This window comes from Triplophysa rosa, linkage group LG23, assembly GCF_024868665.1.
Source record: "Triplophysa rosa linkage group LG23, Trosa_1v2, whole genome shotgun sequence".
NCBI lineage: Eukaryota > Metazoa > Chordata > Actinopteri > Cypriniformes > Nemacheilidae > Triplophysa > Triplophysa rosa.
This window is the reverse complement of record NC_079912.1, coordinates 15,524,176-15,551,708: the sequence shown is the minus strand read 5'-3', so window position 1 is coordinate 15,551,708 and position 27,533 is coordinate 15,524,176. Positions and strand designations below refer to the sequence as shown.

The following is a 27,533-nucleotide window of genomic DNA, read 5'->3' as shown; positions in this document are numbered from 1 at the left end:
GCAACCATTCAGAAAAGCCTGTATCGGTTTCTACCTGGGGTTGTAAATAAGCAACAAACACCTGCATTTTCTTAGAAAATGTACAAATATTATGTGATTTAATTCGCCTCACAACACTTACAAATCGTTGTCATTGTATTATCTACCAAATTAGTTTTACCTCGCTTTCTTTTCTCTATTATTAAAACCCTCATTGTGTTTATTGTCTTCAGCTACTACCCCAGTTAGAAACGCGAGACATGTTTTCATTCAAGTAATTGGACGTAAAGGTCTGACGCTACAGGGTGAACTATGTTGAGCGGATCGCCGTTGACACACTCCAGTGAGCTATGAATGAGCATGTCTCTGTGTACGGAGGTACTGTAGGGCTGATTTGCTAGAGGGTCAATAGCGACGGTCTCAGCTGGTTTCTGCAGCTCTATATATTCTGCTGTTCTGATGATGAGGGGCTTGTGCAGGCTCTCTTAACGCTACCAGCTGTGGCTAAAGCCTTCCAGCCCAGTGGATCACCCGGACCCTGGGCAGACTAACACAGCTGGCCGCCTTTGAAGACGCTTTAAAGGGTAGTGTGAGCATGCGTCTCTCTGTTGGGAAGCTTCTCTCTCACAGGCTATCCCGAAAACCTTTGTGCACAAGGGCAAGGAGTCAGCACCAATAAGCACTACTTTCTTTACCAAAAAAGGGAAGCTGAGAGTGCTAATAGACAACAGATAGCTCAGAACAGCCAACGCACATTTCTACAATGTTAAAAAGCTCAGCACAATTGCGCAAGAAAGTAGATTGTCGATTTTTGAAGGAAAAGGTTTGTGATGCGTTCTTATACACATGTTGCTAGGGTGTTCTGGGTGGTTGCTAGGGTGTTCTGGATGGTTGCTAGCTATTGCTAAGGTGTTCTGGATGGTTGCTAGGTATTGCTAGGGTTTTCAAAAATCTTTATGGTTGCTAGGTATTGCTGGGGTGTTCTGGATGGTTGCTAGGTATTGCTAGGGTTTTCAAAAATCTTTATGGTTGCTAGGTATTGCTGGGGTGTTGTGGATGATTGCTGTTAGTTGCTAGGTCATGGGTGGTTGCTAAGGGTATTGACAGGGTGTCCTGGGTGGCTGATAGGGTGTCCTGGGTGGTTGCTTTTATATTGTCAGGGTGTGCTGGAAAATAGCTGGGTGTTTCTGGTTCGTTGCTAAGGTAATGAAAAGGTGTCCTGGGTGGTTGCTAGGTTGTGCTAGGGTGGTCTGGATGGTTGCTAAGTATTTTTAGGGTGGTCTGTATGGTTGCTAGTTATTGGTAGGGTGTCCTGGGTGGTTGCTGGGCATTGATAGGGTGTCCTGGGTTGTTGCTAGGTATTAATAGGGTGTGTCCTGGTGATTGCTATTATATTGTCTGGGTGTTCTTGATAGTTTCTTGGTGTTTCAGGTTCATTGCTAAGGTAATTATAGGGTGTCCTAGGTGGTTGATAGTGTTCTTGGTGGTTGCACGGTATTGCTAGGGTGTTCTGTGCCAAAGATACAATGTGAGCCGGCTAAATTTTTTCACCTCTATTTGAATTAAGTCTGACTGCTTGTAAAAGCAACAAGACAACTCAACTACGGCACTATTTGAAACAACGTTCACGTCCGTAGAACAACGACTAATAAAACATTTTAGCTGACAGATGTGAACGATTATCTTTTCTAGAAAGGCGGTTTCTGATGAAGACAAATCTTTTGGTACAGAACAGGCAGGAAGGAACAACTTTAATTCGAGCAGCGACGGTCCCTTGGCAGCAAACACTACACAGAGACCTTCTCTCACCATAACTTTAATGAATCTACTGACCCCAATATTACGCGGGATCAGGGGGACTCTCTCGCGGCTCCACGCAGACAGGTAAACTTAATGGAGACATAATGAACTCAGGTGAGCCTGACTGAATATATTGTGATGGGGTGAAAAAACGGCACATTTATTTTAAATATTCATGAAACTATTAAAAGCAGCAACGAGGGTGGCGCATTGCTCCATCAGCATGCTGACGTTCCATCACTGTGATCTCTGAACCTGTTCCCCAGGTGGACCTTTATCACCTCTTGTGTATTGATCGACCTATCAACGGCGCTGTGAAAACATCATTACAGATAATGTGTCGCTCTTTACCACAGAATGATGAGCACTGCTGTTAAACTCAAGTGATTTAAGATTGTATTTGCTTGACATTGTTTGAGTGGCTGTGGTGGAAGTGGCGGATTTTCAGGTCAAGAATCGAATTCAGAAACAAAATAAAAACTGAAAAAGCAGTTTCAATGCAAACATAAATTGATAAAGTCAGATTTTGTTAGATTAAAGGTCTCCATACTGTTCACCAGATCATAATGTACATAATGTACAATGGGAACAATCTTCAGTTCATGAAGAGGTGAGGAGGTTCTCCTCAAGAGCACATGAATAAAAGATAAAACGTTCCTTAAGATACAAAACATGAAAACTCTTCTATGAAGACCTGAACCTTGTAAAAATGTCAATGCTAATGGTTTAGACTCGGGGTCAGAAAAGCTCACACTTACATTTACATTTATTCATTTGGCAGACGCTTTTATCCAAAGCGACTTACAACTAGGAGAGCATATAAACATTTTGTCAACACGCTAAACAGTACCGTTAGTTTACAAGGCTGTGCTACTAGGAGGATTAAAGCTGGAGTAAGCAAAGGAGAGAATGAACAAGAAGGTTTTTTTGATAGATAGAATTAAAGAAACTTTATAAAGCTTACAACAGCCACATAATGCTATTAAGTGCTTCCCGTACACGGACAAACCTCATCTTTGTGAAAACGCTCTGGGAAAAGTGGGTTAAGTTTTTCGCACCTTGGGGTTATGTGAGATCTACTGGATTTTCTACTAAAAGAGTATATAATATAAACAAATATGAACAATAGAGCTTCACAGGTTGAATGTCTACGCTGTATTTTTCAGCTCTTATCTGATTTAGATTTGACATTAAGCCCTTTTTACGTGCAGGAGCTTGCCTTACCATCAAATGCCAACGCTACGAATCAATGGATCTTGGCGGAGAGTTCTGCCGCGGATTGAAGAGCTATAGAATGCACATGACTGCGCATGCAGGTTTCGTAAGAATGACCACTTATAAAACCACATCACCACAGCGATGATAAAAGATACAGATTTTAATGACGACAATGTCAGAGATTGTGAATTAGGAAGACTGTAGCGACATATTTATACAAACTTTAAAAACATTTACAAAACTTGTGAAGACAGCTGAAGAGGTCCTGATTATCTAAAATGTTCATAAATCAGGCAATTTATGTTCAAATCTAAAAATGGTCGAGGGTCAGGTTAAGCAAGTGTGTCTATACCCTGACTAATACAGCTTCTTAGATGTGTGTGTGTGTGTGTGTGTGTTCATGTTTGTATATCCCGGTGGGGACCAAAACCTGAATGCACACCAACACATGGGGACTCGCGTCACTCATGCCAAAATTGAGGTCCCCATGGGCAAAAAAGCTAATAAATTGTACAGAACAATATTTTTTTTAAATCTAAAAATGCAAAAAGTGTTCTATGATCTTTAGGTTTAGGGGTAGGGTTAGGGATAGGGGATAGAATATACAGTTTGTACAGTATAAAAAACATTACGCCTATGGACTGTCCCCACTCTTTTTTTTAGGTGTGTGTGTGGGTGTGTGTGTGTGTGTGTGTGTGTGTGTGTGTGTGTGTGTGTGTGTGTGTGTGTGTATTTGCTATTTACCTGTATCTCCTCCACATCTGGGTGTTTTACCAGCCTGTAATGAAAGTAAACGAATGACGTGATTCATAATGGCACCAAACAGAAATGAACATTTTGTATAATTGAGTGGAAAATTAAGTAAAACTTAGTGGAAAAGCAATTTATTGTTTTAATAATTTGCAACTTGTTTTAAATGGTGCTTGTCACACCATTGCGCAAAAACGTACCCTCATCCTGAAACATGCATGCATAAAGATACATTTTTCCCATTCACTCCAACAGCAAAAACTTAGAAAACTACATCTTTATAAAAAGCTGAATGAATTACTTTGGCTTGCTTTTGCTGTGCAGTTGTGTTGCAAGTGAATTAAAGGGAACAAAAATGTTGTGCAAATAAAAATAAACAAGCGATGCATAATGCATATATCATGCATTCAAGCCTATAAAAAACTCCAAAACTTTGACCAACAACTACAAAGAAAATGCAAACTTCCATGAATAATTCTGCAGCAACTTAAGAATAAAATGCACTTTGTAACAGAAATCCTCAAATAAACATGTTAAATGTTTTGAAATATTTTAAAATACAGTAAGTGTCTGCCAGGTACTGTCAGGCAAACAACATCACAGATTTACTGAAGTCTTACTTTATATATATATATATATAGGCCTATATATAATTGAAAACAAAAAACTCACCTTTGGTCCAAAGGAGCTGGAATCTGCAAGGATGTTGAAGACAGGCATGGTTAGAGTAAATCTGATACTTTTGGACAAACACACTGTGCAGACTCTGTCATTAGAGTGTGTGTGGAACACATTGTGCTGTACACTTTTACGATTTGTTTTGCTACGCTGCAGGTACCTGACAGCTGCCTGAGCTAAATTGACTCGAGGGGCTGGACTAAACAGAACTATGCACCCGGAGCCGGCCTCATTGGCTCCCGAGGGAGAGGCTGAGCCTGTACTTGGAGTGTACACCGTGAACTTTGTCCTATCGCACAAGCTTGCAGCTCAAAGCCTAACGCACAAACAACCCAGGCGTTATGCAGGTGTGCACACAGACACACAGACAGAAACCCTCTGTACAAAACAACTAAATGGCTAGACTTGAGAAACGCCCACTTCACCATGCATCTTTTCACACCAGCTTCTATTTCAGTTTCTGTCAATTACCAGTGAAAATAAATCAACGTTGTCATGTGTATCGTGTGGGATTATCAAGGGATTATGTTCTTCTGAAGTTTTAACATTTTATTGTTCAGTGAAAAAAAAACTGAAAATCGACTTGAGCACTAAAGCTGAAGAATAACCTAGACAGTATATGAAGTATAGACTTTAGAAATGTTTTGCCTATTTTATTCGGCACAGCAAAAACACTATGGAAATTATTTATATCTTGTCCAGGTAAAAAATGACTAGATACCAAATCTAATACAGCAGAATATTAGGTAACACTTTACAATAAGGTTGCATTTGTTTACATAAATTAATATATATTAGCTATGAACGAGCAATTAACAATGCCTCTACAGCATTTATTCATCTTAGTTTATGTTCATTTCAACATTTTAAAAGTTTCAAAAGTTGTATTTGTTAACTAGTTAAAGGCATTAGCTAACATGAACTAAATATGAGCAATATCGTTTTTTAGCATTTATTGATAATTGTTTATGTTCAGCCTGGTCTCATTGTTTATACGTAGGTATTAGTACGTTCACAAGCACAAAACGTACATTTTTGTATATTTTTATTGATGCTGAAACATATATTTGGACAGTATTACAACGTATAAAACGTAAAAATTGCTACATATTTTCAGCTAAAAAACGTCAAATATTTACGAACCAATTTGCATCACAGTGCGTTTCAATAATTTTATTAATGAGTGAGTGATAAGATTTTTAGACCCGTTAACCTACCCCCAAAACCTAAACCTAACGTTACCCATTTTACTCAAAAACATGTTTTGTGTTTGTGCAAACGTAAGAAAATGTATGTTTTGCAGAACCACATTTTACGTAAAATACATATGAATTCTCATGAGATCACGTTGTTATGTTAGTTAATACCAATACCATAGTTCAGTTTAGATCACTGTGCGACTTTAATTTCAACATAAATTAAGAACAATGTTGTGGAAGTATTGTTCATTGTTAGTTCACGTTAGCTAATGAATCAACTAATCTAAACAAATGTGACCTTATTGAAGTGTTACCGAATCTCACATCGTCCTTTCTAGTATGATAAAAAAAACGTGTTAAACAAAGCTTTGAGTACAACACTCTTATTAATACCTACAAGCAAGATCAAATTTAAAAAAGCCAAATATTTAATAAACAAAGAAGCAAGGTCTGCGGGATGCAGGTGAATGCCTTTTATGTTCTACGGAAATCTGCACACTTTTCTACATAACACTTTGTGGGTCTCATAACTGTTTGCGTTCAAAGAAAGCACAGCTGTGCGTAATATCAGGAACAAGACAATTCTACCGCTACCCTGAATAATGTCCAGAGCAATAAGAACTGCCACAGCTGGCAGTCATGCACACTTACACATATATATCATAGGCTCCGGGAGACAGCCAAGCCTGTTTGTCTGCCGTCACGCTTATCTATGTGGCTGAGGTTGTTATGAGGAACCTCTGCCTTGTTTTATTGGCCTGTCTGATACAGTACTGTGTAGGTCAATCATTAGCGTACAGCGAGGTAAGACGTCACATAATGCTGAAACGTGAGCCGGGCACCTCCCAGCACTCCAATGCGGCTTTATAAACGTACGGTATGTAAACAGAAATGGCTGGAAAGAGGGAACCTAGTGCATCGGATGGGAAGCTCACCAGCGCTGCTTTTGACGCAGACGTCCACTCTGCCGAGACACTCCTTGTGGGCGCCGACGCCACATTTGGAGCAGCGGTAGCCTTGATAGAAGACCCCTCTGAGAAAGAGAGACAGACAGAGAAGAAAATAGAGATCATCTCTTTCTTTGCCTTGTGAAATGTAAAAAAACATCTGCTGGCAATGTTTTCTGTTCAATCTATAACATTTCATTGGGACGACCTGTTGTGTTTATTAAGCCCCGCCCACATGTGTTATAGCTGCTCTTAATGGCCTATAGCTATGCCAACAAAAATCATTCCAGATTACCCATATTTCCCTCCATCTTTGTCTGCTGCTCTCTTGTTCTCTCTATCTCAACTCCCCTAGATGCGAGATCGATCTCATTAAGGTGCATTGTGGGTAAACTGTGTCATTTGACCCAGCGTGTAGCGTGAGCTCACCTCAACAGCATCTTACACGAGCTGCAGGATGTGGTCGTCTCGAAGGTGTGCATGCGGAACTCATGGAAATTACTTGTCCCACTCTCTGGACAGATGTTCGATCTGCGAAGAGAGAGAGAGAGAGTAAAAATAAGATTGCCATACAATACAAACGGCTTATTATTGATTTTATTCTGTACCTTAATATTATAACTCTTAGTGTTTGGTGTTCACGCATATTCACATAGTAAGCACTACTAATTACAGCATTACCGAGACACGAATCATGATGTCGTCTGCAGCCATATCACTTCATAATCATCTCACTCTCAAATGATCGTTCATACGATAAGCAGCGAGCTGCTTGCTAATAAAGGAATTAACAAATGATGGACGAATAAGAGAGCTTGATGTCATTAGCACTCATAACGTGTAAGCGCAACGATATCCAACCGGCTTCAAGCTACAGACTGATGACACATGACATCGAGCACAGACTCACTGCTGTTCTCCAGAATAAATGAGCCCATAAAATAATTCTGATAAAAACAAGTTTTTGTCTTTTGTGTATTACACATTTGTCATCCTCCTCATTCAATTGATTTGTTATGCTTATTTCATTTTTGAAAACAGTAATGCGTGACATCTGAATGTTATTAGGTCACTTGTCAAATTTACATCAAGCTCACAGCAGTTTAGCAATTGCCGCTGTCATCCAGGAAATATGAACATATTCTTCTCTGACTCAGTATTGCATAACACAAAGATTCAAAGTAAAGAGTCAAATTGAAGTCAAAATGAAGTACAAATTAAAGGTGACAAACTTTTAATTTTTCATGGAAAATAAAAACGAAAATTCTCGCCAAATTAGCCACATGATTGCATATTATTATATTATTGCACATCATTTCAACATGTTCACTGGCAGCAGAAACATTGATGCAATATTAAGGAGGACGCTTTTATTGTTTGTCGATTTCTTGCATCTGAAACAGTTAAGGAACCTGGGACCATGTTGAAAACTTTGCGTGGATTTCAAGTGTCTGCATGGCGTGCACATATTTATGCAGTTACTTTTCTCCCAATGTGCATGGAGAAACGCATATGCACATTTCAATGTCCATTTTGTGCATATGTAACTCTATACATCAGGCCCCTAATCTGTACATTTCTAAGGGTCAAAAAGTCACGTAAAACTAAATTACAACTGAACTAAAAAAGCTGACGTTATGTATGAACTTATCAAATAAAATGCTACAAAGGTGCAAAATGTGTCCCTTCTAAAAAACAACCAAACAAACAACCAAAAAGAAAAGGAAACAAAAACAACCAGAGTTGGAACGTTCTATCATTCTGCAGAACTGAACCGACCATTTTTCGAAGGGAATGAAAGCTCCAGTCACATCACTGTGTGTTGCGCAACTCCAAACATGCTTGACTAAGCAAGTCTGTCCTCATTACGGTTTATGCTGTAGCCAAAATAAACACTAATGCAGCTTTAGTCTTGAATCCGTGCCATGAGATACCATCAGAACTAAATCATTTCTTTGTGTCTGCTGTCAAGAGAGGCCTCTGGCTGCTTCACGTGATCCCTAAACCAACCTGAAAAACAAGACGGTGCGCACCTCTTGGTGGTCATACTGTAACAAACACACACAGATAGAAACACTCACAGTGCCATGCCAAACTGTTCCAACCATTTCTTCTTGACCTCTTTGGTTTTGAAGAAGAACTCGAACCCGGTTTGTCCCTGGTTGTGTGTGAGGTAGAATCCATGAGACCACTGAAACACAAGAAGGGATTTTTCATGTTACACACGCACAACACATACACACATTAAACAGTCAAACGCTGTCTGATAAAAAGATGTCGAAGGCGCTTCGTGGACCTCCTGATGTGAGGGGGGACGCTGCTGTTTTTGCAACACCATCATTCCTAAACCATGATGGACATCCTATTACTGCACAGCTATCAGGTCACATCTGTTGTACATGGCAACATCTGTTGTACAAAGGTTTGTGAGAGGAACAGACTGAAATTTAATTCATTACACGCTTATAATCTTGCGTTACCTCCAAAAGCTTGCTTCATTTTGGGGTGCCATGTTCCATAAGAAATTTGGTTTTGGATGTGGGAAATAATAAACTGGAATTTTTTTGCTTGTCTAAAACCAACCAATACCACGTGGGTTATGTTTTGGGTGGTTGCTAAGCGGTGCTAGGTGGTTGCTGGGTTGTTGCCCTTATTGTCAAAGCCCAAAAACCACTAAAACCTGCATGTTAAAATCTACAGCATCATTTCTCTACAAACAATACAAACAGCATTATCCCGCAAATAATTGGCACGGCACCATGTAATGTATTATCACAACCGTCGTGGTGTTTTCTCATTCAGCTGTGCCTGGTGTCTGCTGCGTTCGTTAGCAGCCGCTAGACTGTTTTTAATAGAAAACACCATCTGTGCGAAAGCAAGCCGCTCTACTGCGATAACCGGTTACGACGCCGAGGCATAACAGCACGTTCGCTGCCCTCGGCTTCACTCTTTTGCGGCAATTAGGAGAGCGTCAGCCGACCTTTCGATTCTCTCTGTCTGAGGTCGGGTTGTTGGTGATCTTGAAGAAGTGGAGGTCGATGACCTCCTTCATTTCGTAGTTGTCCCCCCGTCGTTTGCATACGATGACTGCGGCATCAAATAGAAAGATGTGCCTGCGGAAGATGGAAAGTAAAGATGAAGGAATGCTTGAGGGTGACACCTTTAAAACCCTCAGGCTTTAATAAAGAAAGCAGTCTGATGAAAATCATCTCACCTGTCCTGTTTGGCTCGCTTGTCGACTGTAGCTACTCGCACTTCGCTGTCACCTTTCGGTCGCCCGTAGTTACGGAGAGACTGATTCTGGAGCAAACAAAGAAGGTGCAAACTTAAAAAAGACGACGGATGCAAGGATTTCGGTAAATTAGTATTTTATGTGTTTTATTTAGAAATGCAGGCATTCCAGTTTGCTTCTTTAAACCTTATCGAGATCACTATCTTTACGTTTAAACAGTCCTTAAATAATAAAACAACAATATAATTTACTATATTTTATCAGGTCTTAATAATTGACTTTTTGCTAGTATACTGTAGTGTAACTAGACATATTAAAATAATTCTGCTCTAGATGTAGATTATGTGTGTGAAGCATGTGATTTAGCTCACAAGGTTTTCTATAGATTTCTGATACTGGTCGATATCCCGCTGAGTTTCGATGTCTCTCTTGACCTCATTGACATACTGGGCCAGGTCCTGCAAAAATCAAAACAAAAAAACCACCTTAACATTCTGCACACTAAGACTTTGAGCCAAGTGTAAACAAGGAAATCTTTCTTCAAAGGTGCTAAAAATATTCCCCAGCTTCCTTATTGACAGTCATCCCATGTGATGTTTTTGAGCGACTTGTTTCATTCCAGAGATGTAAAATAAGATTTTCCATCTAAAAGGGAATAGTTATTTGACAAATCTCATTCCGAACACATTCCCGCGAGTGGAGTTTAGCGACTCATTCATCATTACGTATCTAGAAAAATCAGAGAGTGGGGGGATCATTTGGGGAGCGCTTGAGGAGGTTAACCGTGTTAGCCCGATACCCCAATCAATGCTAAGTGGCTCATTTATCCAAATGAAATCATCACAGCCCACTGTGCAATCTGCACAATCTTCTCAGCTTGATTCGCTTCAATTAGCGGACGGTTACCTGTCAAGATGCATACACCGCCATCTTGATCATCTGCGAGTCAAGAGGGCTGCGCTGATTTGCTTCTCTTTAGAAAGAAGATTAGAAAGCGTTGCCCTTAAAGCAGCAAAAAAACAGCAAAATGATCATGACATTTTCAGCTGTTCTAGTTAAACAGGGCCTGTAGGATCTCTGGAATATGGATATAAAAAGACTATTTGTGCCAATTATGTAATGTTGGATAATGCGTATGAGAGCAGATAACAGGGTGTACCACAGGGACAAGAGGGCACAAAATTTGATGCAGGCCATTCATTTTACCGCTAACAAAAAAACTAAGGCTGTCAAGTGATTATTCGCAATTATTCGCATTCAGAATAAAAGTTTGTGTTAACATACTATACTGTATGTCTGTATACTGTGCACATTAGTTTTGTATTCATAAACACATACAAACACAAACGCATATATTTAAGAAAAACAAAATATAAAAGTTTGTATAGAATTTAATAATTGGTCATCTAAATATTTCCTAAATATATATGCATGTATGTGTATGTTTTTGTGTTTATAAATACAAAATTGATATGCACAGTACACAGACATATATTATGTAAACACTAACTTTTATTCTGGATGCGATTAATCGTGATTCATCTTTTGACAGCCCTAAAAAACAAACATAGACCAGCATGGAACCGTGCTGGATCATGCTGTTTTATAACTGGTTTAAAATGCCGGTTTGCTTCTAGTGAAGTTGGTTGACCAAAGACCTCCTGCATGCAAAGCTAGTCACAGACATCAGAAAACCAGCATCGCATCCCAAACACAACATACGCTGGTCTTCAGGCTTCTTCATAATCTCGACTAACCTTCATGGCGTCCAGAGCTTCACGTAAATTAGTCTTGTCTGTGGCATCATGGGTGTGTTTTACCAGTTCCTGCGAATAAGATGGTGAGATATTAGATGGATTAGATCTTCGTTGACTCTCAGCGTCTGATTATCACCACATGATGATTATAAACACAGCCGACAGTCAGGCGTACAGGAGAGAGACGCTGTGCCCGAGGACGTCTGTCACGCTCGCACGATCTCACAAGTCTCGATCATCATCTTTTTTTTAACAACGACACAGAGCGCATTTGTGTTATATGAAACTTCCATACTTTTAAAAAAAGAAAGAAGTTTGTGGCAGTCTGATCAAATCCCACAGCTGCACTAAAACAACCAAATTCCACTAAAACTCTGATTCGTTCTCATTGACAAGCAGCGTTTTGAAGGTTTGAAAAGGTGAATCTCACACAGACACATTCTCTAGAAACACAAAATTAATCATGTTCACAAATTCCCAGATGACTCACAATGCTTGCGCTCCTTAAAAATAATCCTGTAAACATGGAGAAAAAGGATTGCAAATAGAATAAATTTAATTAAATATTACGTGTAAATTTAATCATTTAAACAAGTATTTTACTCGTTACTCGACAAAATAAAGAACTACAGAAGGACAATAAACACACACACAGCGTGACATTTCTCTCTTTTTCACTTCAGCATAAGCTGAAATAATATCCCAACCTGCACTGCAGGTTCAAGAATTGAAATGAGAAGCAAAAGGTTTTTGTGGGGTTGAAATTGCATTCCTGCTCCGGAATGAAGTAAACAAGACATCTGGAGCAGTCAGTAGGATAAGGGAGGGTGCTGTGAATGTCCTTTACTCGGGTCTGATAAATGGCTTCCTTTTGGCCTAAGAGATATATTGCCATCCAGCACAAGCTAAATCCCCCGCGTCAGTCAAGCTGAACCTGCGCATTATTATCAGGAGCAAAACGGACATCACCTTATTTTTCATTTTCACATCCTTCTGCCCTCACACACACACAGAAAAAGAGAGCGAGAGAGAGAGAATGGAGGTATGACACTAACACTGAGATTATTGACGAAATAAAATCTTATCTAAGAGCTCGTATGCTTTCTACATTTCTGGAGAACGTCATTCCGAGGTGTTTTCGTAGGACACCTTCTGGCATTCATTATATTCCCCAAACTTTATACTGACGCTTCCAGTGTAGACAGACTTAAGCTATTTGGGGCAAAAACAAATATTTGATAAGTGTGTCGACTTTGTGATCATAATGGCTGTCCATCCAATAGAGACAAAAACAAAGACTCGTCCTGTCAATATCTTTACTTGCTAAAATGTGTCTCAAACTAGACACATTGTTAAACACAAAAGTAGATATTTTAAAGAATGTAGGAAATCAAACCGTTCTGAGGCACTTTTGACTACCATTGTATTTGTTCCTACTATGGTAGTCAATGGTGGCCAAGAACTGTTTGGTTATAAGCATTCTTCCAAATATCTTTCTCTGTGCTCATCAGAAGAAAGATATATACAGATTTGGAACAACTCGAGGGTGAGTAAATGATGACAGATTTTTTATTTTTGGGTGAACTGTCCCTTTAAGGCAAAACTTTAAACAGGTGCTGTAGTATTTCTGATATTATTATGTGTAGAATCCATCCGATATCAATAATCGTGGTTTTGAATATCACGGTTATTCGCACTACCGTATACTGTGACACCCCTACATCAGACAATGAGCAAACAAAAAGCACAGGGTCTGTCTGAGCATTCGTAGTTTTCATAGATTATTTTTTGTATTGTATTTTGTACTGACTTTAGTTTGTCCGCTATTCATTTACTGACTGTTTTCCTATTTTACTCCCTCTAAATCGAAATAGTCATAGAAGTGACACCTCTTGTTGTTACAGCTAAAAATGATCAAAGGTGTATCGAGATGTTTCAATATAGTATTCAGAAGTGGTCCTAAATCATATAATGTTCAAATAAAATCAACATGTAATGCACGTCACTTTGATGCTCATTCACACACAAGTAAAGAGATCATATTCCTGTTACTATAAATCACCAACTTCGTCACTGCAAATATCTATCAATATGAACATCCCATAAAACGTTATTACTGATTTTATTGACCTATTTGGAAAAACTTGTCTCCATCATAACGTTTAATGTCTTCTTCCTGGTACACGTCATAATAACTGATACAAAACACCAGTTCAACACTATCCAACCTCTTCTACAACAATTTTTCCTCATTCCTGTCTCGCATCCAAATTTTATTGTATTTAAAGCCGTCTGGTTACACGCTTTTCCTTTTTCTCTCTGGCCAAAGCCTCATCCAGCCCAGCAAAGAGAGACGGTCTGTCACACGCCAGGCTGCTCTCCAGAGGTGCGAAAGACAGACGGACGCGTCCTCTGCACTGCCTCCTTCACACGCACACACTCTCGCGCTCCCTAAACCCACAGCTGGCCAGATGGCCAGGGAGGTGAGCTAAACTGCAGACAACCGTGCAAGCATGCTAAGCAGACAGACGTGCGCGCACATACACCTTTACTTCTCTGACCACCGGGAGCCAAAAGGTCCCTAGAAAAGCGAGGCAGACTGGGGTGGCTCCAGCCTCCACATGCTGTTCACATCTCTCTCTCCCTATCTCCCTTCACATTTATTTCTAAATCCCCTCATAGCTGGGTCATGCAGTAGACCTAACGTGTGATGGACAGAGACACACTATGAAATATTCATGGCAGGCTGCGTGAGATGTTTGTGGATAAGGGCTGCTTCAACATACACGACTGGACCTGCAGCTTCTCTGTAGAGCTGATTATACTGCCCTTACTGGTGCATTTATAGAATGACTTATAGAAATAAGATAGTATGGTTTCTACTGCTCCTAGTGGACAAATCATGTCATTTCAAGACAATATGATTTCAAAATAGACCGTTTTCTTTAATAAATAGGTGTTTTAGGTATTATTGTGAATGACTCATAAGCATGGAGAGTCAAATTAAATTATTAAATTAAATCAATAAAAAATGTTTAAAGATTTAAAGAAATCATTTTATACATAATGTAACAATTAAATGCATATAAATAAATGTCACATGAAAAATAAAATAAATCACTGTAATATGAAAAATAATAAAAGACAAAATGATTTGAGTAAACAAATACGAATACATTTTATATAAAATTTAGTCCCTAATTTATTGCTCTAATACAATTTTCCTTCATTGATTATTTTCTGTATTATTAACTTTATATTTTATCCTTTCATTTGTTTTTAATTAGTTTATTTATGAATTTATTTTTCCCTGTATATTTTATTTCCATATTTAAACATTTCCAAACTTTTATGTAAAATGTACAAAAATAAACAAAGGCATTCATTTTATGTTTTATGCATTTAATTATTGAACGACTTATTTAACCATTTAAAATGCATTTGAGTACTAATATGCAAATTTGTCCTATGGTGTGACGGCAAAAATTTAGAAAAAAAAACTAACAATGAAGATAAATATCTCTTATGCTATTTTATATGATAAATATAAATATTAAGAATAGTTTGTTTTCTAAATTTTGCTATGTCACACCATAGAACACATTCGTCGATTTACTCATCAACTACCCATTTTTCATTTATTTTTTAGAAATTTGGCTCTCAATAAGTGCATGTTTTCTAATAGTTTTCTTATTTAATTACATTTTAATGACTTTTGAAAATAAAACTTAACAAATGCTATATGAGCAGGAAAGGATACTAACCAGTAATACTGTATCAAAATCTGTTTTACTGTTTAATGATCCAATCAAATGTCAATAGATAAAATGATGTCCCACTAAATTAATTTGTTTCACTCAGAAATATTACATATATTAAACAAGTAACGTTATGCTTTTAAACAATTAATTAAGCTTAAAGTTAAAAGTAAAAGTGTAAAAAAAAGGGTGAGCAAGTATAGTGAGCAAACCTGTAGAAGCAGATGATATTTAAGAACTCTCTGCATTGGAACAACCAGTAGATCTCGCAGAGTAAACTTTCCATTGTTGGCACGCTTGGAGCATAACTAAAATAAATGATAAACAAAACAATACATGTCACTTTCCACACAGCTGGTATTACAAAAAGCTTATTGTAAAATTAAATTAATGTGTTCTGTACTGTTACCAACCACCAGGTGGCAGTGTCTTGCAGCACATAAACTTCTAATAGCAACAGACAAGAACTGCTTCCAAAGTTCAATTCACAACAGAAGAACTCAGCTCTTATTTAAAAATAGTGTTTAAACTCTCATGTTTCATGAACACATATTCAGAGCATCTTACTTCTAACATCTGCCTGACATCCTCCCTGTTCTTACAGATGTCGTCCAAACACGCAATGGCCGATTCTACTTGACTGCAGTATTTCCCATACAGGACTAATCTATCACAGAAGAAAACAGACGCATGTGAGAAAAGTGAAGGAAGGAAACAGATAATAGGTGGAAGATGTCTCCCCTGAGGTCTATAAATGTGTCTATCACCTCTCTTTGTATTTGATAAAGATCTGGTGCAGGTTACTGGCGTTATGATGAAGAACAGAATCCTGGACCTCCTTCAGCAGGCTCACGTGCACTTTTACAAGGTCCTGTTACAGATGTGAAAAAGCAAAGCGTCAGTACAGTGAACAACAGATTTGTGCAAAAACAGATGCGTGTTGGATACAGCGTTGTGACTCACTGGAATATTGATGAACACTTTTTCAATCTCCGCGCTGGAAAGCGACTGTCCCAAAGGCTTCATGAAAAACTGTGGGTATTTTATACAGACACTTTCAGAAAGCCAAAACGTGATATACATGTAAACACCTAATACGGCTCACAATGTTTCATGATAAACAGTTGCTTGGTTAAACTTACATTGGCACAAGTATGAAAGTTGCATTATATAAATACATTTTAGATTTAGCTAGAATGTTATAGTGGGTCTGACTGTATGGGCTGTGAATTATAAAACAAAATCTCACTTTCTCTATTGAGTCCAACGTCTCTGTATATTTCTCCTCCGTCTGTTTGATTTCCATTAGACAGCAGCTCCTGACGTCGGTTTCTGCCTGTTTCTGCAATTTCCACACATTCTCAGTCTCAGTTCCCATGTGTATACCCCGTAACCAAATGTCTCTCATCAGTGTAAAGATCATTTACGATGTGTCATATCTGTACACGTATACACACCTGTGGCTGAACCAGCTCAACCTTCATCAAGTCTTCATACACTTCTCCACCTTCATCATCGTCGTACACACAGTCGTATAGATCCTCCTCATCTTCAACGCCATTTTCACTGAGAAACACATGCTAACACTCAAAACCCAACATCGTGAACATGCCATAAAATGTATGGGGAGGTTTTTATTTGGGTATATATACTTGTTTACTGTAATTCCCATCTGACTAAAGCCAGCAGACAGCAAGCGCGACGGAAGATAGAACAGAAAGACCCATGAGAAGAGAAGACAGCGTGATGTGTTAAAACACTTGAGCAGGTCTGATATACTGGAGAACAAGACCTCTTCTGGAAATGGCTCCATGGGTGTTTAAACAGAAAATGTTTCCCTTGACTAAATTAAACACATGGTGAAATTATTCAGTCGCAGTAAAACCAAGAGCCAAAGAACTGTCATTACTGCCGAGGACTAAAAGTCACGGAGATATATTCTCCATATGGGTGTAGAGAGCAAAAGATGACAGAAAGAGAGATTGTGTTGATCTCTTTGCCTAACTATGTCTGTAGTTTGAATCTATAACAAAACGGTTTCAAATTAACTCTCTGACGGCGGAGCATTCTCTGGAGACACGTTTCATGAGCAAAACCATCACATGGAAAATGATCCAGAGTGTCCCATGTGTGAAAGAGCAGATTTGGAAATCTCGGCCTTTTTCAAAGCACAGTCTAATATATTGGGATTTGAGATTCTAGAGAAGACATGAGATGACTAAGATAATAATGACGAGACGAGAGAAGTCAGACTTGCTCATTTAATCTCTTTGTTCTCTAAGAGAAAAAAATCAAGAGATTATCGAGATCCTCTTTCCTATGGGGGTGTTCCTACATTCAAGCCAATTTCCCTTCATTTAGCAACAGTGATATCATATGGCAGTATGATTCAGCTACAGTTCACCAACACTCATAGATACTTATATTCAAGCAAGCATACACAGCGCTAGTGAGTGGGTAGGAGTGTACGTAGTACACACTCTGTAGTCCAAAAAAAACTAACACTTTCGGACTGTTTCTGCGGGGTGTGACAAAGTTACATCAAAACAGTACTGCTGGGCTCCCCGTGGTTCTGTAATACATGCTTTTTTATAGGTGTGTTGGTTCTTTGTTGTCCACTGGAGCGTGAGACCTTATACGTGGAAATACTGGGAACGCGAGCCAAAGGCAAAATCTGACAAGTTGTTGGTTGTGCTGGACCAGTGTGCTGACAGAATGACCCCCGTCTGCGTGTGTGTGTGGACAGAATATGTATGGCGCAGATGATGCCATGACAGAATAGGTTATGTCAACCTGCGTGACAGCTCCTATATCTCTTTAAACAGATGCTCTGAGCAGAGCAGGAAGTTGAAATATTGTTTCTGGGGGAGAAAATATACTGTAGGCATAAAAAATGACTCACTCTATCAGATCCTCAAGATGGTTATAAATGTCCTCGTCTTCAACACTCTCTTCTGTTGGAAACGGTCTGAGAGATTGACAGGGGGAGAGAGAGGGAAATTAAGAATGTTTATCACCTCTGTTATTCGAATGGATTTATATACCTACGTAGAATTGTATCTTATTATTAATAAACATACCTTATTCCAGTTTGCTGTGCAACATGTGTATGTGAGAGCTTGGACAATGTGTCCATAACCTGAAAGGGAAAAAATATTATTGTTAACATCAGATAATTATTAACATTATTATTAACCATTATTATTAACATCAGAAAAAAACGAATTATTTGAGTTCAGTATAATGTATAATCAGACATTCAATATGACAATAAACCCTGATAACTCTGAAGCGAATCTAAGTACCAATGTGAAGATTTTGAGATATTGATTCGAGTTAACGTTATAATATTATGTAAAAAGAAAGAAACACAAAGATATAAAATCACTTGATTTGTTCAACTACAGAATTAAAGGAATAGTTCGCCCAAAAATGAAAATTTTGTCATCATTTGCTCAATCTCCAGTTGTTACAAACCTGTATATGTTTCTTTGTTGTGCTGAACACAAATGAAGATATTTTAATTAAAGTTTGTAACTAAGCCATTTTGGGTCACCATTGACTCGCATTGTAGGACAAAAGACTACTATGGGAGTCAATGGTGACCCAAAATGGCTTAGACAAAATTTTCATTTCTGGGTGAACTATTATTTTAATACAGAAATATTTAATGCAAATTATTGATCATAATCTTGCAATATAAAAATAACTACTTGATATGCACATACAAAATTAACAAATCCTATATGTTGCAAATCAGTAGTGTTACTTTCAAATCTAATTCCTGTTTAAGGTAACCGCGATGCAGCACTTGTTTTTACCAGCAGGGGTCAGTGTGCTTCAACGAAAGCAGCATATTTCAATTAGGGATGCGCCCATATGTAAATTTTGGTCGATGACCGATAATTCTTTAACATTGGAAGCCGATAACTGATATATTGGGCAATATATAGTATCTAGCTATTAATATAAAACTCCCTAAGACTGAATCAAAAGGCAAAAATGGACAACTGCTTTTATTTGAAAACATTGACTGCAGAAAACAAGGTAACCATTAGTTCTCTTCTATTCCCTGAAAATCATGTAGGCCTACCAAGTCTATATTACACTTAACGATTCTTTAACGTTCAAACTAACCTGGTATATTTTTTATTTAACATATTAAACATATTATGGATGTTCTTCCATAATTTATCATGCATCCCTAATTTCAATGCTGTTGAGCTTTGCATTGACAATCAACCAAATAATGTCCAAATAATGATAGAATTATCATTTATATTCTGCACTATGACCAAGAAAATTGGACCGCAATTAACCACAATAAAAAATAATAATAAAATAAAAATAAAAAAAGAAATTAATAAAAACATACAGACTTGCCAGGGTTAACAAAAAAATACGGTAATAAAATGACATCTTAAGAAGACACAAAGGGTGAATACAGAGATACAGTTTTCATAGCTTTCAAATTAGTTACTTCGGATAGTTTCCACATACAGCTGTGATTAATACACACCGCATCTGCTAATGTCCGATTCGCGTTCTAATGACTCATTTGAATCAATTCATTTTAATGAACGGTTAAAACAACTGATATGTCAAACACAGAACTCACAAGTCTCACTGTCTGAATCCATAAAATCAGTTACTCAAAACACCTCAGAACGTAAGTGTGCTTAGGCCATTTAGCAAGAGTGGTTACAGGTAAGTAAGATTATAATCCACAGTATTTACAGTTTATATATGACAATGTGTAGTAAATTACCTATAAAATCATTTAGTTTAGACAGGAGAGAGGTGAAACCAGAACAAATTTGTTGTTAGCTTGCTGCTAATTTAATTTAATTATATGTGGTGAAAATAAGAACTGTTATTTAAAATATGGGATGGGAAATCATAGTTAACTTTTCCTATGTCCTATGATACTGATATAAGTATATATCAACATAATTATCAAGTCTGGCAAATAAAAATCAATGAAGGCCAGTGGAAAAAATATGGCTTTTCCAAAGAGGGCAAGAAAGGAGGATGTGAGAGTGACAGGTAATATCTGTGTCACATAATTTCATACCTATTATATAACTTAGAAAAGGCTGTAAAACTAAATAATAACAACTGAATAAAATGACAAATCAAATGGGGTTTTTTTGCACTGCATTTATTGCCAGTATTGGACTCGCAGTTTAAGAGTAGGGTACGTTTAACTGTGTGGATGACAGTGTTCATCAGCCACCACTGAAGACCAATTTTGATCCAGGAAAAACCCTGCCATGAATCCCTTTCCTAACTCTGTCCCTTTTTTAGCTAAAATAGAGAGAAAAGCAGAGGATTTGAGGCTCTTCAAATGTCTGTTTTGGTACGCTTGTGACAACATCTTGCATTCAACTAAATGAAATTGAACTTGGTGGAGGTACATAAATTATCCTCGTGGTTGTAGCACTCAGTCAGTGTCAGATTTGCAATCTTTGTGCTAGCTTTATCTTCAACACTTAAATATATATTTTTTTCGTTTTATTCAAGTATCATAATCTGCATTATCCAATTAACCTTGAATATATTAGGCTGGACCACTAGTCATGTCCAATGATCAAAAAAACACTCCCAAATGCCACATTTCTTTTTTTCAATAATGTGTAATATTTTTTTATAAAACAGAAGTTTTTAGAAGTTTTAAAACGCAAAGACTCTTAAATTAACTCCAAAATATACACTAGCCGAATATAAAGTTGTTTGTGTATCTGTTCGATTCATATGTTGCATTTGGGCGATCTCTGCTGGGATTTCCACCTCTCCACCTACACAACTGTAACGTTTACACTTAAAAGGGAAATGTTTCAATTCAGTCTTGCTACAGTAATGTTCCACCTGTTATAGCACCCAACAGCTTAGACCAAATATGTTTTAGAGTGGGAGTGGGTGAGGTACTGGATGCAGGGAAATCATTTCTGACAAAACAAACACGCACACACAGGCACCCACAAACACACACACCTGAAATGATGTTACACTTAAAAGATATGAATGGGTTGTCTGGCTTCCTGTACAAACTACTCCAAGTGACATCTTAAAGGCATTCGTTTTCATTCTGTATGAACATATGAACTATTCAATCATGTATTCATCATTAAAACCTGCAAAACATGGAACAGGAAGACCAAATATGGTTTTGAAGTAAGGCACTTATTACTTTCACTTTAAGATGTAACAGAACATTAGGGAGTTTCTTGACATTGCAAAAATAGCATGCGTTAAAACAGCAAATGGCATAAAAACCTTTCTGTGTGCGATGGGGAACTGGTTGCCTGATGCTGTTATATTTAGGAAACGGAAGATATCCTGAACACAGATAGACCATCACTATGGAACAACTGGACAAAGATCTCAAAGATACTGAGAGAAAAAAAATCATTAATTCTCCAGTGCTTGCAACAGGGTGAAGAAGAGGAGACGTCTAAACTCACTTTAACAGGTGCCACACTTCAAATACAACACAGTGTAAAAAGTCTGTTTTGAATTTGTTATCCCTAAAGAATGTATTCATGATTCGTCTGTTTTCTGTGGATTCCAATAACACTGAGAAACTTTTTTTCTCGCTCTACAAACATCGTTTTCTTTATTTCTTATAAACAGGTGCAAAGATGAAAGTTTTAGATTGGTTTGTGAATGCAGTTCGACTGAAATGACAGCACTGGGATTTCGGTATGACTGTAAAAGTATTCAGTGAGTCTGCTAGACTCCAGTTTCGTATTCTAAAAGGAAATTGCAGGGCTTCTATTTAAAGTTTACTTCAATGTGTGAAAAACAATTTTCAGATAACATTTTAGGCAAATCCTATTATCTTTTTTTTAATTCGGATCATAAGCTTAATAGTTGAAAATTAGAGAACTCAACTATTTCAAAAATGAATGAGGAAAAGATATAACAATTTACAGAATTAAAATAATAGTCATGGCATTTATAGAATGACATAGCATGACATAAGGGTATAAAAATTCTATAGCAGTGAAAGTAAGTGACTAACATTCAGAAAATATGAAATCATCAACCTCTGAAAACTGAAATAACTAAACAAAAAATATCTGTTTCTATTTTTTACTCATTGTATAATATCAAGTTTGAGGTTTTTGCAATCACGTTACCACAATTTTAGGAATACCATGCAAGTATAAAATTAGTCTAAGCAATAAAAACTAAAAAAATTGACCTACTGTAAATACATAATTTTCTTAATGTCAAAATGGGTAAAAGGAGCTTTGCAAACTTAGCGTTATCATACTTAAAAATCCCTAACAAACAGTTCCCACAACAAAAACATGTAATTTGCCTAAAGCTTTAAAAAAATCTAACTGTTCCATTTTCATGCCAAGTGCCACCCATGGATATGTTTGTTTATTTATTTTCTGATCTATCAAATGATTTTTTTTCTCTGTCGTGCTCGGCGTCCTGCCATTTATTGTCTCCAGCAAAGTGCACATACATGCAACATATATAGAGCATCAATAAACGAATTAGATAGTCCTTGTTTGGCATCAGCAAGGTCATCGCCGGCCTCAGTTCAGACAACCAACATGGATGTACACACACACACTCTTCATGGTCAATAAATATCCAATCAGGAGTAAGACTATACCTTTGATTATATAAATGGTGGGAAGCATCTGCGTGTGGGCATATGAATGTTCAGCACAGGCAGTGGGAGGGAAATTTGGTTGCTTTACTTCTGCTTTCTTCCAATTCATTAGTACAAGAGAACAAAGACATCAGGAGGATCGGAATGAAGTGCAGTAAATAAACAAATCTTCAGTAAAAAACACTAAACATAATAATACAAACACTAATAAAAATAAATATGAAACTTTAGTTTCTTAAACATGTGTGCTCTAGCATGTGCAATTCTGACAGACACAAACCTATTTAATTAGATAACACAGAGCTGACAGTAGAAACAGTCCTGCATAATTCACTGCAGAAATTCTGTTTATACAGACACATTTGTTAAAAAAAATTCTAAACATCATGATTTTACGATCGATTTGAACTTTTGCTTTTCATATAAACCACAGGCCACATCGAAATATATTTTTTTAACACTTAAAACCAGTTTCACAATAGACCAACCTGATTATGATGACAGTGATGCTAAGGCCCTTTACAAATACTCTACAGTTGATCTACAACACTACTCTACTGTAATTTTACACTCTCTTTACACTTTCGTTCTTGACCCCAGATCAGTGATTAGGACTGTAGATAAATATAAATTTACCCACAACTCAGAGGACATCTTACTGACACTGAAACGGAAGCTGTTTAATGGGCCTCATGACTTTCAAGGTGATGCATAACATGGCAATGAAATGAATTTTTTATCTGGTTACAGTTTTCCATTTTTATGCTTATTAATTATTCATTTGACTCATCTGTGCTTTCATGGATGTACCATAATTAAATCAGAGCTGAGATACAGTACAATACTGGCTTCATATATAATATTCAAGCAATAAAAACATCTGTTATCTCTGATGTGTCCCATTTCATCTACAGTATAGAACTCAAAATTGAATAAATGTAACCACATAATTTCAAATCATGTAATTACATTACCAGCAGCAGCGTGAGATCTGTCAACGTCTGTACAAACACTGAGATTTAAATCCTCCACTACAAAATTCAAAATACTTTTTCTCTTGATCTCTGATTAACTTACACATACTATTTTTTCTTCACTAATGTAAAGACGATATGAAATTTGTAACGTAATGTGACATATTTCAAAGTGAAACAATATTTAGCAGGAAAAAAGAAGCTCGATCTGATTGGCTTGTGAAATACTATCTTTCTCCCTTCGTTACAACATCAGAAATGAAATGCTGCTTGAGAGACTCAAAGTTATTACACTTTAATGAGAGATTATCATTAACACTTTACAATAAAGTTGTTAACATTACTTAATGCTTTTATCACAGATTTTCAATTACTGATTGAAGCCTTATAATCAATACATAAATGCATATTTACACACGTTAAATGTACAAAATGTATTTAATTTATGTAGAAATTATACTGTAAAAGTATTACTTATTGCAGCTAGTTATTAAATTGTATGGACTGAACTTATATAACCTTATTGTCAAGAGTAAGCACTAACAAAAACAAACGTTTTTGTCTTAAGAACTGAAACATCTTGCACAATAAATGATTTTTCCATAAATGCTGTGTATCAGGAAATTAAGTAGGGTCCATTATGATTTCATGTTGTCTGTCAGCGCTTGATTTCATACTGATACTCATACATGAGTTCACCAGAACATCTGCACATTAATTCCTAAACAGGACAGAAGACATAAACATGTCAAACACAATAGGAAAGAATTTACTTTCCATTATTTACAACTGTGTTTGCAATTTCACCATGTTTGGCCTGTTCGTCTTAAACTCAACGCCAATATTCTCGACGCTGAAAACAACAAATCACACACACCCACACACAAAAAGAAGAGTGTGTGGAGAGTGTGTCACATCCACAGCAAGGCCAGAGCAAGATTTCGCAGAAACCCCGAGCCCACTCCAACGCAGATCGCAGCCAGGTGGACGAGACCCAGGAGGAAACAGCTGCTTTGAATGACCTACATAATGACCACGCTGCTGTGGTCTCGGAAGATCTCATCTCATCTCTTGTTCCTGCTCTTAACTTTGAAATAATACTAAAGGTATAATTTGGTAGTACTGTATATCACCCTGATATAAAACAGTATGTTATGAATGTTAACAATGCATCTTTGTAACTACAGGAATTCAAAAACAAGTCACTTAGGGATACTTCACCCAAAAATGAAAATTCTGTCATCATTTGCTCACCTTCGAGTTGTTCCAAATCTTTATTCATTTCCTTGTTCTGATGAACACAGAGAAAGATATTTGGAAGAATGCTAATAACCAGACAGATTTTGCCCCCCATTGACTACCATAGTAGGAGAAAATACAATGGTAGTCAAAAGTGCCCCAGAACTGTTTGCCCAGAAGTAATTTTTCCTACTATGGGAGTCATTGTGGGGCAAGATCTGTTTGGTTATTAGCATTCTTCCAAATATCTTTCTCTGTGTTCATCAGAACTAAGAAATTTATACAGATTTGGAACAACTCGAAGGTGAGTAAATGATGACAGAATTTTCATTTTTGGGTAAAATATCCCTTTAAAGTATTTGCCAATAATCTCATCACAGCATTACAGAATGAACATGATCACATGAACGTCTCTACGTATGAAACTCCTTTCTGTTTCCTCCTCCATGGAGGAAGCAAAGAGCTTCTCCAACACGCTCATGCTGCCCACACAACCACAAGGATTAACACCCGTGCTCTCTTTCTCCTTTCTCCACAAAAACAAGAACATTATTTAACATATGCAGAGCAAAGTGGAAATTGAACTGAATGTGATGGAATCAATAACAATCATTCGCTTGTTCCTGTTTACATTACATCACTTGACATCATTGGCAGCGGTCAGTGAATATCACACGTTCATTCTGATCATGACTGTAGCCAGTGTGAGACCTACTTTTAGATCGATTGTCAATCTATACAGTACATGAGAATATCCGCTGGTCTATTGTCACCCCTAGACAAAGATGTCATTTCTATAATTATCAGGACTGGGTCGATGGTTTTGTAACCGTACTGTAATGCACTAAATGTCTTCAATCACAAACAAGCCAGAATGATGACGCTTATTGTGCACATGCTCAGAATATGTCTGTGTCACTGTTTAACAAATTTTAACAAAATATTTCACACAGTATTTTTATGAGGTCAGAGACTGTAAAACTGAAATAAAAATGGTATTACTAGATTGAAAGAGTCTTTAAAATATGTATAACAATTAGGGATATACATTAAATTATCACCCATATCGGTATCGGCCGATAAATTGTCATTTTTAAAGGGGTCATATGGTGCGAATATGTGTTTATATGTGTCTTTTGTGTGTTTTAAATTGCCCATGCATGTATTAGACACGTTTAATTGCAAAAATTTAAGTGTCGGAACTAGGGATGTAACGATTCACTCAGCTCACGATGCGATGCGATTCACGATTCTGATCTCACGATGCGATTTATTCACGATTTACCCACGATTTATTTTTAAAAAATGAGTTGAAACAAATTAGAAATGAACAACTTCCCTTGCATTATTTCTTAAATGCTTTATGTTTCTTTGCATAATAAAATAATGTTTTATTTCAAATAACAAAAGTAAACTGCGATTTTATAACAAATTAATAATAGAAAAAGTCTCTTTAATATAAACAAACTAATACTGTCTGTGCTTTTCTTGGATTTTTTTGCATTTAAGAAATATCAGCATCCACGTTTAGGTTTGCAGTGAAAATAGCGGCCCCTGCTGTTCAAAGAATGTATTGCGATTCAGTTCATGCCTCAACCGAATTGAATCTTCACTCATTATAACCGATTTTCAACTGGCTCACGGTGAATCGTTACATCCCTAGTCGGAACAAAAGATGAATTCTATCAAAAAGCGAATGCTCACCCAGACCTGCCTGAAACGCGTCGTGTAGCCACACCCCCACAAATCTACGTCAGTTGGTGGTTTGATTTGACTAAGACCGCCCAAATGTATATGCAAGTAAGGTGGGCGTACCTGTCAGTACAATTGCTTTGAAACCTGATGTTCCTAATATGGTAAGAGGCGTTACATTTCCGTCACACGCTTGCAGTATTCGACCAATCACTACGCACTGGTTAACTGGCCAATCATAGCACACCTCACTTTTCAGAGCGATGAGCTTTATAAAAAATCTGCGCGTTTCAGAGAGGCGGGTCAAAGAGGAGATACAAACAAGCACGCTATGTGGAAAATACAGCGTTTTTGAACCTTAAATCGTGTATACACTGTCTGAATGCTTTCTGTCTTGAGACCTGTTAGAATTGTGGCTATTGAGAACACCTTTCTGGGTTGCTCTGGAAGAACATTTTTTATTTGTTTATTAAATAAACATTATACCAGAAAAGTTTAAAAGTTAAAGAATCTTTAATTAGTGTAAAGTAGGCTTGGTACACAATTTTCAGGGGGGTAATAATTTTCAGTCTCAGAAAATGTAATATTAATATTTAGGTACTGTATATCGGCCAATATATTGGTTACCGATTTCCTATGTTCAAGAATTATCTGTTATTGTTATCGGCCAAAATGTA

At 37.3% G+C, this 27,533-nt stretch overlaps 1 protein-coding gene across 1 annotated transcript in view; it reads right to left on the bottom strand.

The window, feature by feature from the left end:
* Positions 1-27,533, bottom strand: part of LOC130546877 (guanine nucleotide exchange factor VAV3) — a 68,309-nt gene that overhangs the window by 20,707 nt on the left and 20,069 nt on the right. Inside the window, exons 3-19 of the mRNA XM_057322389.1 lie at positions 18,399-18,457; positions 18,221-18,286; positions 16,776-16,884; positions 16,568-16,660; positions 16,282-16,350; positions 16,086-16,189; positions 15,886-15,985; positions 15,531-15,626; positions 11,561-11,629; positions 10,175-10,261; positions 9,786-9,871; positions 9,552-9,684; positions 8,653-8,762; positions 7,001-7,102; positions 6,549-6,657; positions 4,513-4,530; positions 511-517 (exon numbers count right to left, since the gene is read on the bottom strand). Coding sequence (XP_057178372.1) covers positions 511-517; positions 4,513-4,530; positions 6,549-6,657; positions 7,001-7,102; positions 8,653-8,762; positions 9,552-9,684; positions 9,786-9,871; positions 10,175-10,261; positions 11,561-11,629; positions 15,531-15,626; positions 15,886-15,985; positions 16,086-16,189; positions 16,282-16,350; positions 16,568-16,660; positions 16,776-16,884; positions 18,221-18,286; positions 18,399-18,457 — 1,417 coding nt within the window. The remainder of the gene's footprint in view (positions 1-510; positions 518-4,512; positions 4,531-6,548; positions 6,658-7,000; positions 7,103-8,652; positions 8,763-9,551; positions 9,685-9,785; positions 9,872-10,174; positions 10,262-11,560; positions 11,630-15,530; positions 15,627-15,885; positions 15,986-16,085; positions 16,190-16,281; positions 16,351-16,567; positions 16,661-16,775; positions 16,885-18,220; positions 18,287-18,398; positions 18,458-27,533) is intronic.